Source organism: Camelus bactrianus, chromosome 9, assembly GCF_048773025.1.
Source record: "Camelus bactrianus isolate YW-2024 breed Bactrian camel chromosome 9, ASM4877302v1, whole genome shotgun sequence".
NCBI lineage: Eukaryota > Metazoa > Chordata > Mammalia > Artiodactyla > Camelidae > Camelus > Camelus bactrianus.
This window is the reverse complement of record NC_133547.1, coordinates 27071935-27085253: the sequence shown is the minus strand read 5'-3', so window position 1 is coordinate 27085253 and position 13319 is coordinate 27071935. Positions and strand designations below refer to the sequence as shown.

General features: G+C 52.9%; 1 protein-coding gene across 3 annotated transcripts in view; it reads left to right on the top strand.

The window, feature by feature from the left end:
• The window catches only part of TGFBR3 (transforming growth factor beta receptor 3), a 183037-nt gene that overhangs the window by 122946 nt on the left and 46772 nt on the right, over window positions 1–13319 (top strand). For all 3 annotated transcript variants that reach the window (XM_074369938.1, XM_074369937.1, XM_074369939.1), the window contains exon 5: window positions 11455–11638. In XM_074369938.1, the coding sequence (XP_074226039.1) occupies window positions 11455–11638 (184 nt within the window). The remainder of the gene's footprint in view (window positions 1–11454; window positions 11639–13319) is intronic.

The following is a 13319-nucleotide window of genomic DNA, read 5'->3' as shown; positions in this document are numbered from 1 at the left end:
ACTTGGCCTCCACCACTGTGGGGAGAGGCAAGGCAGGTCAGAAATCTGGGGGGCAGTCAGGAAGGGCAGCAGGGACCCCCAGCATGAGTGAAGCTTCTGTCCACAGGGGATTCCTTCCTCCTGGAGGCCTCAGCGCTGCTCTGAAGGCCTTTCAGCTGACTGAGTCGGGCCCACACAGACTACCTGAGATAATCTCCCTTACTTGGAGCCACCTGATTATGGACTGTAATTACATCTGCAAAATACCTTCCCAGCATCATCTCGGTTAGTGATTGAGTAACTGGCGGCGACAGCCAAGCCACTGGCGTGTAAAACTGAACATCACAGAAGCACTTACGTCTTGATGTTCTTGTCTGATGTCTTGTCGTGCTGTGTCTGCTGTGGTCTCTGTTCAGGCATCTTCAGATCCCGAGGCCGTTTTGTCGTTGTGCTGTTGTTGTTTACAGTAACTGATCTCTCTTCCTCCAGCCAGGCAGTCAGTTTGCTTCCGTAAGTCATTCCCGTTTCCTGTCTGCCCCTTCCATCCCCTCCCTCCTGCCTTCCCCCAGCTGGGGAAGGGGAGACTGTGCAGGAGGCCCCCTGCTCCGCCTCCTGCTTCCCCGTGTCACGCTTGTGAAGGCCTGGGTTTGTTCTGCATCGTCTTTGGAGTCCGGCAGACGCAGCGTGCATGCGCACTCCTCCCTTGCTAAAATTACGTAATCTGGGGTCTTACGTAACCTGTCAGAGCCCCCGTTTCTTCAGTGTCAGACGTGAGGAGTCTGAATCTCTGAAATGTGTCCTGGGCGATCAGTGAGCGCCTTTGTGACTTTCTCTCCCCGTGTGCTGTCATCAGGCCAGGGCCCCGGGCTCCTGTCTACCCCACTCTGCTTATGTCTTGAGTTTAGTGGCCACTGCTCCGTGGAGGTGGAGTAAAAAGAGCTAAAAGTGAGAAACGAAGTATTTGGTTTCTGCTGTCAACCCTGCTTTCTACCAACTCTGTGCCTCCGGCAGATTCCTTAACTTCTTTGAGCCTCACTTTCCTTGTCCGTAAAATGGAACTTAGACTGTCAGTCTTGACAAAGAGGAGCTCTGTGAAGAGAATTCAAGGTACCTATTTGGAGGCAAGTGTTTGTACAATTCAGTTTGTGCCCTTGAACCTGGGTTGGCAGATTGGATGTAACTTAAAAGAAAAGTAGAAGAAAGAACCTTTCCTAGGGAAGGATCTTGCAGAAGCGCGTCTGGAAGGCCAGAGCAGACTGAGGGTCGTGGCAAGCACTGGTAATGATGCCAATGTTTTGTTTTTTCCTGAAAAACATCCTTTAGATGATAAATACAGTTTAACTTTGGGGTCAGGCGCTTCCTAACATCATGCTGCATTGAAAGATGAGAGAGGGTAAATTTAAGAGTCTCCAGAGACAGTTTTGTAAGGTCACTGAGGATCCCTGAGTGGCCTGGGGCTCCACTCTGGAAAGCTCTGTGTTATGAAGCAGCTTACGTGTCATTCATGTGGTCACCTGGGGGGCTGAGTCTGTCCTTCAGATGCGCTGAGTTGTTTTGCTTCTCTCTGCGTGTGCGCACATCCATGGACACTGTGGTTTTGTTAGTGCTTCCACGGGAGACGAGAGACTTGCTTTGCACTGGCGCACATTCAGGTCTGTGCACGCTTCTGTCTGGAGGGTGGCGTCCCAGGACTTCCTCCTGGACGTGTGCAGACATGTCGGGCACTTTGAATCCTTCGGTTCTTTATACTTCAACAGAAATAAAAATTAAAAGCAGAGGATGACATCATAAATGTTTTGAGAAAAACTGTTGAATATGTTTTAAGTCATTTTGTTGGAAGAAAGTAATCTGGTGGTGGATACAAAATTAAAGCATCCCAGAATTGCTAAATGGTTGCGTGGATTTGTGTTTCTTGAGTGCACTGTTGGCAGAGACCATAATCACATGGCTCATGAATATGCAGCTTTGCAAATTATGGCTGTAGGTTCATGGGCATGGACGTTATTATTTCTTCAAAATGAACTTTAAAAAAAGAACATTGAGTCATGACATATGGCTAATAGAAAGCATGTTTCAGATCACGGCACGTGACTTTAGAGGAAGCAGGCGAGCAGAGCCCTCCCAGGAGCTGGTAGGGAGGCGTGTAACCTTCCTCTTTCAGAATGTGGGGCTCCATCCACGTTTGGGAGGTAAACATTTCAATACTGTTCCAGCACTTGATGTAAGTTTGTTTTTGCTGGATTCGGTACACAAAGTACATCAAAGCATCATCTTCTTAATACCTTTCTGTGTGGGCACCGTGTCAATCTGCACAGATCCTACTCATAAACCGAAACCCTGGAGAAATGTGTGTTCTGCTCACCACAAGCCTTCCCTCCCCCTAGAACTGAACTAGCAGGCTTTTGGCATGGTAGGTGCTTCTGAAATGCCCGTGTGTTCTTCTTTGCTCTGTTTGCTTTCCTTGTTTTGCTCTTTCTGTTCTCCTAAGAAGGCATCTCCAGAAAGAGATACGTTGGTGCAGGAGTCAGGAAAGGGGAACGGAAGGGCACAGGCTGGGTGCTGGGCAGCACAGGGAGGGAGAGGAGCTGGCCCTGACTGTGCAGGTGCTGAGCTTTCCCCAGGGCTGGCCACGTCAGTGTGTGGGGTGGGTGTGCGAGCTAGAGTGCCGCACGGAGCTGTGGCCTGAATAGCAGGCACTCACCCAAGCGATAACTCGAGCTCCAAATGGACCGCGGCCCAGCTATTTGGCACGTGCGTGTGTGCGTGCGTGTGCGTGTGTGTGTGGGAGGGAGAGAGGGACGGGGAGAGGGAGAGATTCCTGGAACAGGTTTTCCTCCGAGGTCTCAGCAGGATTTTCTCTCCTTTATCGCTGGGGAGCTGTGACTCCTCTCACTTCACAAGGCCCGTCTCTGTCTTTTTAGATGTGCGAGAGGGTGACTCCAAACGTGACTTGGCTTTACTCGCACCCTCTTGGCCTTTTTGTAGTCAGTGCAGGGGAGAAAACTCTTGCGTGTTCTCCAGGCAGTCCTATTCACGCTTCGCAAAGATTTCTGCAAGATGGCAGCTGACGTAATGTTTCTATCAATGGCCTCGAGCAGCGACCCTCAAGTGCGTGTTGGGATCGCGGGGTGGTAGGAGGAAGATTATAGTGCCCTCCCACCCCCCTGGAATGTGCACTCTAACCTGCTTTGGTCCGTGATGCGCTGCTCCGAGGACCACACTCTGGGAAGCAGTGGTTCTCCTACGTCTCCATGGCCTGGTGTGTGTTTTACGTTACGGCGCGGATCAGCGCAACAGGCTTCATGTCGGGCGCTCAGAGGCCAGTGGCGGCTGCGCTGGGCAGCCGTGGAGTGAGCGGAGCCTGCCCCCAGCCCCCAGCTGGCACATGACTGACCATGACACCACTGCCCTTTCGCCACCGCTCCTGGATATGGCCAGTGAGTTCTTCCCAGCACAGAACCTTAGGGAGGCACTGCCAGTTAATTGGCCCTCAGGACTCATTCATTCATTAAACAAATGTTTATTGAATGTCTTTTCTATGCCCAGCACTGTTCGAGATAAGCCCATGAACAAAGCAGGCCAGGACCCCAGCCTCTGAAGGAGCCGTTGAGTGGGAGGAGGTGGGCTGGAAGCACAGGGAGTGAGCAAAGTGTCTGTGGGTTTAGCAGGTGACTCGGCTCTGCCCTAGAAGTGGGGACGTGTGAAGCCGGTGGGAGGGAATCAGAGTGCAGTGTGGGGGCCACAGGGCATTTGGACTGTAATCTTAAGTGGGCCCTGCTGAGAAGGTGACATGTGAGCAGACGTGACGGAGGTGAGGGGCGTCTTCAGAGGGAACCTGACTGCCGCCCCTGCCCTTCAGTGCGGCCTGCGTTTGCATCAGGACCGCGCATCCGGGGCATGGGTGAGGCGGGAGGAGGGGGAGGACTAGGCGAGGCCTCGCGATATGGCGCTGTCCTCAGCAAAGATTCTCTCCCCCTCCTCACTGGCGACCGCACCGACCTGGGGGAGGCCCGAGGGAGGCTGCGAGTCAGCTGACGTGCTGAGGTAAGTGCTAAGACGAAGAGCCTCGGTTCCAGGAAGATGATGTCTGCGCCCACTAGCCGGGATGCGCGCCCTCCGCTGAGGCTGGGAGCTCAGCCTGTAGGCTTCCGTGGATCTGCTTAGGACGTTAAGAGTTAAAGCTTAAACGCAGGTGTGGAAACAAAAGGGCTGGTTGCCTCTTTTGCTTTTTTCTTGCTCTTTTGGACAAGGTTGTTGAATCTGATCCAGAAAAAATAATAAACTTGGCCCTCATTGCCTCGCCGTAAGTTCTTGCAATAAAACTCCCAGCGCTGGCAGAGAGAGTAATGTTCTGCTCTTTAAAAAAGTCTGGTAGCATAACCAGAATTTAAAATACACGTGTTGTGCGCGGTTTCCGTGGGGAAGGGCGGCCGGGGAGGAGGGCTCAGTGTGCAGCCCGACACCCGGGGCTTGTCGGGCAGCCAGGTGCCTCACGTTTGCGCCTTCGGGGGCTGCCTGCTGGGACGCGGGGTGCTCCGAGCCGCTCCCACAGGAAGGCGTCTGTCATGTCAGGGATGTCAGCGGACCGGGCTGTCGTTAGCAAGCAGGGGGCAAGTCCAGTGGGTTCTGGGGGTAGACGTGGGGCTACTGAATGATCCCATAACTGGTTTTTAGGTAGAGAATCCAATCAGGAGCTCTGAGGCCTGGCCGAAGAGCCATTTCCTGGGCAGTGAGGGAAGCAAGGGTTACGGGAATGGAGAAGTGACAGCTTAGCCTTCCCTGTGAGTAGCAGCCTGGAGCTTCCATTCAGCAGGCAGTGAGTGGGCGCCCGCGTTGTGCCGAGCTCTGTGCCAGGCCCTGGAGACTCCACGGGAACCAGCCCCCGTCTTGGTTCTCGAGGTGGTGGTCTCTGTCGGGGGGTGGGGTGGCAGGTTTGCTGGTGAATAGTAGCCATTCCTGGGAGAGGGGGCTGGACTGGAGGTGTGTGCAAGGCACGTGGGCAGCTCCATCCTGAGGAGAGGGAGGGAGCCTGGGAGGTCTTCCAGAGCAGGTGACACTTGTGGAGGACAAGGAGCGGTGACCAGGTGAGCAAGGCGAGACGAGCGGTCCAGGCAGGGCACAGGATGTGAAAAGACCAGGAGCCTGAAGCCGCATGAGCTGCTCTGCCCCTGTGAGTGACTCCGTCTGGCTGGTGCTTGGGGGCAGTGGCGGGAAGTGGGGCGGGCAGAGGCCCTCTCTGCTCTTGTGCCAGTCAGGATGCTTAGCTGCTGTCCTGTGTCATCATGTGTTTGCTTCTTAGAAAGATCTCCCAGGTGACAGTGTGGAGGAAGGGTGGAGGGAGAAGGGACTGGCAGCTTGGAAGCCAGGGGGTCCCTGTAATGGTCGGGACACGGGGTGGTAGGCGGCAAGAGCCTGCAAGCGAGGTGAAGATCGGGGTGGACTGAGTAGCCCTGGAAAGTTTCTGCCACTTTATCCGAAGGTAACGTCCCACTCTTACCGCTTTTAAAAGCAACTCTGTATCCAGTTATGTAGTCAGTGTCCTTGCGGCACCGACTGTAGCCCGTCCCTAGATCGGGAAAACGTTGTTTTCCCTCTGTTTCTTGTTTTTTGTTGTTCTCGTGACATCTTTGTTCTTCCACAGACTTTATCCAAGCCAGACTCTGATGATCAGGTGGGGACTGAGCGCTGACCCCTAGGGTAGGGGGCGGCACTGACGAGCATGTCTGTTTCAGGAGGGCTCTGGAAGGTTCTAGCATGACGCCCTTGCAGACTGGATGAGGACAGCTCCGCGGGGTCCCTTGCAGGTGCCGAACGGCCTGCGACCCCAGCAAGTGGTGTGTGACGTGCTTGGTCAGCGTGGGAGTGTACCTGGAAGCCACAGACCTCAGCCTCGTCTGCTCCAGCTTCCCAAGGATTCAGATGACTGTGTAGGGGACACACACACGTGAAACTGAGGGATTTTGGCAGCTAACAGAAGATGGGTTCTCACGTGGTCTCCACAGACTTGAAGCAGGAGTCTGGAGACTTTGTATCCATAGAAAGAGTCACTGGGTAAGAGAAGGGAGCAAAGAGCTCCCGCCTGGTGAGGACCTGGGGCCTTAGGGGCCATCCTCCCCACCGCCACCTCCCTGGACTGTCCCAGAAGTCTATGCTTGGTCTCCTGCACCTTGTCTCCCTGCAGTCTGGACTGGCCCTGTGAAAACATTTGTTGGAAGTTTTCATGAACTCTCAGTGGTAGCCCATCTCACCCAAACTAAACACCACAGTCCTTACCAATGGTCTGTAAGGTCCTGTTGGACTCTCCTGGTCTCCTCTGTGATCCCTTGGACCTTTTCTCCTACCCGCCTCCCCCTCACCCCTGTGCTCCAGCCACACCGGCCACCCCCAGCCAGACCTGTCCACTCGCTGCTGCCCCACCATGAGCGCCCCGCCCCTGCCATCCTCAAGGCCGGCTCTTCATCTCCTCCAGTCTGTAACTGCTCAGGGACTTTCTCAGTTATCCCCCGTCACAGGACTTTAAAGTGTGGTGCCCCTATCCTCTTCTCTCAGTTTATACTGTTCCATAGCTCTTATTAACATATGGTTTGTTCATCTTATTCCTCTGACTTACAGTTACTAGGCTGTAAGCCCCACAAGAACAGGGAACTTTGTCTGTTGCCTTCTCTCCTATATCCCCGGCACCTGGAACAGTGCCTGACACTCAATAAATATTTGTTGAATGTAGTTTTAAAGCATAAATTAATGACTATGAGATAATAGTGGGCATCAGCTGATTTAAAAGCAAATGTGATCACGGGCCTCTTGCAGTGGCCACATAGATATGGAAAGATATTTGTTGTAAGGAATTGGCTCACAGGATTATGGAGACCAGCAAGCCCAAACTGCAGAGCCAGCATCCAGGTTAAAGGCAGTCAGGCAGGGGAACTCTCTGTTACTCCGGGGAAGGGTCAGCCTTTTGCTCTCTTTAGACCTTCAACTGATTGGGTGAGGCCCACACACATGAGGAAGGGCAATCTGTTTTACTTAGGCTGCTGATCTAAATAGTAATCTCGTCGAAAAACACTCTCACAGAAATACTCAGAATATTGTTTGGCCAAGTATGTGGTACCCTGTAGCCCAGGTCAAGTTGACACCTGAAGTTAACTTTCATGGTACACTCATCAGACCACACTCAAACCCCAAGTCTTGTTCTGGGCACCACATTCCAGAGTCTGTGCTGATGAAGACCTGACAACCGTGGTGTCTGGGGAGGACTCGGGAGGCTGGAACGTTGCCCTGATCAGGGTTGAGTGACATCATCAAACACTTGAAGGCTTGTCTTCTAGAAGAAAGAGGAAGGGATTCTTTGGTCTGGAAGGCACAGCTCAGACAGGTGGCTGGAAGGTACAGGTAGAAAGTAAGAACAGAAATCTTCTGTCTTGGGAGCTGGAGAGCTCTGCTTTGTGGAGGGGTTCAGGCAGAGGCCAGCTGCGCCCAAGAGTCAGAAGTCCCCTGTCCTGGCCCTGCCCTGGTGCTGGTTCTCTGACCGTGGGTAGGCCCTTAGCTTCTCTGAGATTTCCCCTCTCTGCCGTGGAAATCGGAGTAGCCTCCCTCACAGGTAGTGCTGAGGATCAAGTGGAAACGACACCTGGAGCACTCAGTGGGGGTTGGGCGGGCCTCGGTCGGTGCCCCGCGTTGTCAGAGCCGCGGGCGGGGGCTCTGGAGGAGCGTGACTAGCCCCTTGCCTCGGCAGGAAATTTCCACTGACCTGCAGGCAGGGACGCTGCCTGCCCTGGCAGCTTTGCTCTCTTCTCCCTGGAATGCGCCTGAGGCGTGGCGGTTGCCTCCTTTTCTGGATTCCTCAGGCCCGAGTGTGCGGTCCCGGCTGCTGGCCCTGCAGGGGCGGGCTTGCGCGGGGTTGATGGTGCGTGGAGGGACCGGCCGGGGGCTGCCCTCCTCCAGGGACCGGCTGCTTCAGGGCAGCGCTCTTAATCACTCCAGGGTCCGTTCCCACGTTGCTCCCCCTTCCTCCTCTTACTTACACTGTTCACATTCTTGCCTCTGGAACGCGCCAGGGCGACACAGCCCGCCTTCCACTCTGAAGCAGTGTACTCTGTGCGCAACGTGTTTAAAGCCCGAGTGTCTTATTTCATGGCTGTAACGTGAATGAGAAAGAGGAGCAGAGCGTCCTGGCCTCAACATTCAGAGCTGGCCTGGCAGTGGGACAGGGACCTTTGGACTGTTGTGGGGTTTTTCGGTGACAGGCTTGATAAAAATAACTTTTTAGCATAAGTGCTTTTCAGTGAAAAGAAGGTTTTACTACCATGTTTCGGTCAGAAAATCAGATAAACATTGTTTGACGTTCAGTGTTGGTGAGTAGCTAAGCTTCAGAGGATTTACACATAGGTTGGCATGGCTATTGTTTGGCAGGTGAAGGTGCAGGAGCTTTTTCTTATGCCGGCAATGTCAAAGCAAGGTCAAAGCTAAATGGTCCCCACTGGGGTCGCTTATAACTGGCTTTGGGACATGTAGCACACGTCACTGCCACACTGGGTAGCGCTCGAGGGTGCCTGATGCGCGGCAGGTGTGCGGTAAATGGTAGCTGGTGGTGGTGGCGACAGTTTACGCCCAGCTTGTTAATGGTTAGCTCTGAATTTCCCAAGCCAGCACACACCAGAAAGTTCCCAGTGCTGTTTATTACGTACTCAGCAGCCCAGTTTCTAGGACAGAAAGCGCTGTCAGTCTGGGGACCCAGTGGATGTCTGGTCAGTCCAAAACGTCGACCAGAACTTCTCGGGCGTGGCGCTGGCACCGTTGACATCTAGGATAATTCCTTGTTGCAGGGGGGCTGCCCTGTGCACGGTAGGATGTTCAGCAGCGTCCCTGGCCTCTATTCACCAGATGCCGGTAGCTCCTGCCTGCCGGTTGTGACAATCAGAAATGTCTCCAGGCATTGCCAAATGTCCCCTGGGGACAGAATCACCCCTGGTTAAGAACCCCCTGTCTAGAGAAAGCTGTGAGGTGCCGTCACTGGGCTCTGCAAACTGTGGACCACTCAGTTCTCACTGAGGCAGAGCTGCTCAACTGTGGTTGAGCACTGGAGTCACCAGGGAGCTTTGCAAAACCCTAACGCCCGGGTCCCTCCCCCGAGATTCTGGCTGGTCGGGGGTGTGGCCTGGGCCTCAGGATGTTTAGAAACTCTTCAGATGCTTCCAGTTTTCAGGTGAGAGGGGTAGCACCACATTAGTAGGTGATGGAACCAGCCTGGTGAAGTGCGTCTTTGCCAGCATTTAAAACATCTGTGTATGCATAGTTGCGGGGAAATAGCAATGCCAAGTGCAGCAGTTAGGGCAGGTGCTGCTTGGTACGTGTGTGGAGTTGAACACGCCGCTGTACGGGGTAGACCGGTCGGCAGCACTCCTGCCACCGGCCCGCGTTTAGTCTGGGCGTAGCCGCTTCAGGCGCTGCTTGCTTTTGTTAATGACAGTGACTGTGAAAAATTCTTTATTGCCTTATAATTGACATACCAGCTTCAGGCATTCCGCACGATGATTCAGTATTTGAAGGAACTGTAAAATGATCACCACAGTAAGCCTAGTTAGTACCTGTCACCGTATTTAGACCTTTTCCCCTGTTGATTAGAGCTGTTAAGATCTGCCGTCTCTAGCAACGTTCAAACACACAATGCAGTGTTACTAACTGCAGTCCCCATGCTGTGTATTACATCCGCATGACTGACTTTATTTTTTAACCTGAAGTTGGTGCCTTTTGACCCCTTTCAACCATTTCACTCGCCCCCCACCTCCTGCCTCTGGCAACCACCAGTCTGTTCTCAGGACCTACCGGTTTGGTGTTTTGTTTTGTTTCTTTGGATTCGCATATGAGGCCATGTGGCATTTGTCTCTCGCCCTCTGACTTGCTTCACTTAGCGTAATACCCCAAGGCCCACTCATGTTGTTGCAAATGGCAAGATTTTACTTTCCTTTTCTATGGCTGAAAACGCTCCGTGGTATATGGACCACATCTTTATCCATCCCTTCATCAATGGACGCTCGTTGCGGCATCTTGGCTGCAGTGAGCTTGGGGAGGGGGGCGCCTGTCTTTTCAAATTAGTGTCTTCGTTTTCTTCAGATAAGTGCTCAGAAGTGGAGTTGCTGGATCTGGTGTTAGTTCTGTGGTTAATGTGAAATTTAATACAAGGCATTTGTAATTCTATGGCTTGGGAATTTTGTTAGCCTCTTTTCATCGTTCACATTTTGAGGCTTCGCCCTGACATTGATAAAACCAGTTACAAATGCTAGCCGGTAGAGATGACGTCGTGCATTCACCAGCAGGTGAGTTTAATGACAGCGCAGCAGCCAGGTGACGGCCTTCCTCCTTTGTGTGTGTTGATTATATTCACCGTGATACGCGGGGTCGGCAATGGTCTAAGTGCATCCAGCAGCAGTGGGGGCTTGCAGAAATCATCCCGAAGGTTTTATGAGCATCAGTGTAACAGCCTTTCGCCTTCATTATCTCTGGGAATTTGGGGTCTTGCAACACACGTCTCACTGTAAGGAAGGAGCATGGCAAGGCAGGAGACGGGCGAGCTCTGGCCGTTCTTTTTGCCTCAGTGCTCGGGAGACTGTAAACCCGAGGGACTCTCACTGTGTCCCGAGTGGTGACTCTGCTGGCAGAGGCTGCGGCTGTGGGAGGCCTGGATGTCTTGTTCAGGTGCTGGCAGGACTGTGGGATCCCTTGCACTGTCCCAGAAGCCCATTACACGCCCGTGAAAACACTCACCGAAGCTTCCCACTTGACTTGAAAACATTACTTGAGAGGTTGGCCTTCAGTTTAGGTATCTGGGAACTATCCATGCCGAGTCGGGTGACTCACAAAGCAGTCTCCGGTCCCTCATCACAGAGTGCTTTAAAAAAGCACAGGCAAGAGACTGGGTGCGCTCGGGTTGGTCTGGCAACGAGTTTATACCGCACAGCACAGGGACTGTATTCAATGCCTCGCAGCAGGCTACGATGAAAAAGAATATGAAAAGGAATAATGTGTCTACGTATGACTGAAGCAGTGTGCTGTGCACCAGGAATTGACACAACATTGTGAACTGACCGCACTACAATTAGAAAAAAAAGAACAGGGCCACCCTGCATTGACTGCAGTTTGCCATTACCTGGGGGAAGCAGGCTTGGGCCCCGTTACCTGGGGGAAGCTGACTTGGGTCCCGTTACCTGGGGGAAGCAGGCTTGGGTCCCGTTACCTGGGGGAAGCAGGCTTGGGTCCTGTTACCTGGGGGAAGCAGGCTTGGGTCCCGTTACCTGGGGGAAGCAGGCTTGGGTCTAGTTCTTGAATCAGTTGCTGAAAAAAGATAATTTGCCTGTGCCACAGAGGGAAGAGGTTGGGCTGACAAATGTCCATTTAACTGCCTGATAAATGCTTTTCTCTAATCACAGTTCAGTTCTAGGTGACCGTACCACATTAAACATGCAATTCTGGTTTTTCTAGGTGTCTGCGGGTTCTGTGGTCCACTTTTCACCAGGAAACTTCTCCTTGTCAGCAGAAACAGAAGAAAGGCCCTTCCCCCATGGAAATGAGCATCTGCTAAACTGGGCCCAAAAGGAGTACGGAGCAGTCACTTCGTTCACCGAACTCAAGATAGCGAGGAACATTTACATTAAAGTGGGGGAAGGTAAATTTTGTGCGGTTTCACTCAGTGACTGATTTACAGCAGTCGGTTCTCTTCCCTGAGCCCAGGTGGCTGGGCAGGAATCACAGTGCTACCCATGGCTGGAGCGGCAGGGAAGGGCCTGAGGGGTCCCTGGGCTCTGCTCCCCACCACGTCCCCTCCTTCCCTTTCTCCTTCTGAGGACGCAGGCCTGGTCGTGGGGAGCAGCGGGGGGAGCCTGGCTGAGAGAGGAGGAGCCTTTGGCTAGGACGCAGAAGCCCAGAGAAGTGAGCAGAGGCCAGAAGCTGAGGGCGCGGGCGGGGCTGGATGGCTGAGGGAGTGCAGGAGGAGTCGGCAGGGGGGGTCAGCAGTCAGTGCCTCCTCCTGCCCGTTACTCTGCAGACATCTGAAGCCAGGTCAGTTTGTGGTCTCGAGACATCAGTTAAATTTTGGACAATAATAGAGGAAAAGTGTTTGAATATATTTTTAATACTAATGCCTGTTACAAGGACAAATTATTGGAGAAAGGAACTGTTTGGCCTTGATAAGAAATGGCCCGTTTTAATTTCTTTGCCTTGCAGAGGGATATAAATAGCTGGTGATTCAATTTTGAAAGCATATTACTTTTAAAATAACTTCTTTATCATTATTTTTAGTTGAGTGTATTTGGAGCTCCCAAATAAGTTACTAGAAATAACAGCTCTGGTAAGTGGGTCCTTGTTAGATTGTGTGAAGGTGGCATTTCAGGGCGTCAGGGTCTGTCTGCCTGCTTTTGATTTCTGCAGGGGTTGTCACCTCCCTCACGGGTAGCTACCCGTTACTGGGTGCTCACTCCCAGCGCTTTTTTGAATCTGGGATGTGTGACAGGTGCGGAGAAAGGTGGACGCTGACACTGAGTGTGCGCCGTGCACAGAGGCCCTATCAGGCGCCTTTGCGTCCACCCGACTTAACCCTGCCGGTGACCCTGGGAGGAAACCGCTGTCTCCACCGTGTTGCAGAGGGGCTGGTGGAGGGCTAAGCTAACTTGCTCAAATCCACATCACTAGCAAGTGGCAAAGCCAGAGCTCGAACTCGGGCTTCTTGACCCTTGAGTCTAATGCTTACTGTCTGATGCTGTGTTTTGAGTCTTAGCCAATAAGCACAACCTAAGCATGAAGTAGGCTCCCCGCGGGGAGGCTTGTTCAGTCAAGGGGAGGGAGGAGGAGCTTCAGACGCAAGTCAGGTCCAAAGCATTGAAGTTTTTTGCTCAACTCTCGTGGTCGTCAGGAAGCTAGTGACAGACGTCGTCCCGTTGGGACAAAACAGAAAGTCTCTTTTCATAAAGGTTCTGAGCTCTGACTATGGCCTCTGTTTCTGAAGCAGAACTCGAGCACTTGAAAGACTTCTGATTACCCCCTTGGAATCTGTTAGGATAAGAACATGTGTCATGGCCCCATGTAGAATGTGGGGCTCCATTTTCTCGGCAGTGCATGCGCTTCTGTGTGCAGGAGTGACTCCCCCAAGGCTGCACACTGGGTCGGAAAGAAGTTTAAGAACCTGGTGTTTTGCCCAGTGAAAACCAGTTAACTTCTTGGCAACAGCTTTGGAGATTCCAGTCACCAGTAGGTTATAAATCACTGGCCCACGTCGTGGAGAGGAGCAGCTGGGGGAGTGAGGGTCCGTGGTTAGGCTGGCGGACCCCAAGGCGATGTCTGTCACCGTGGAC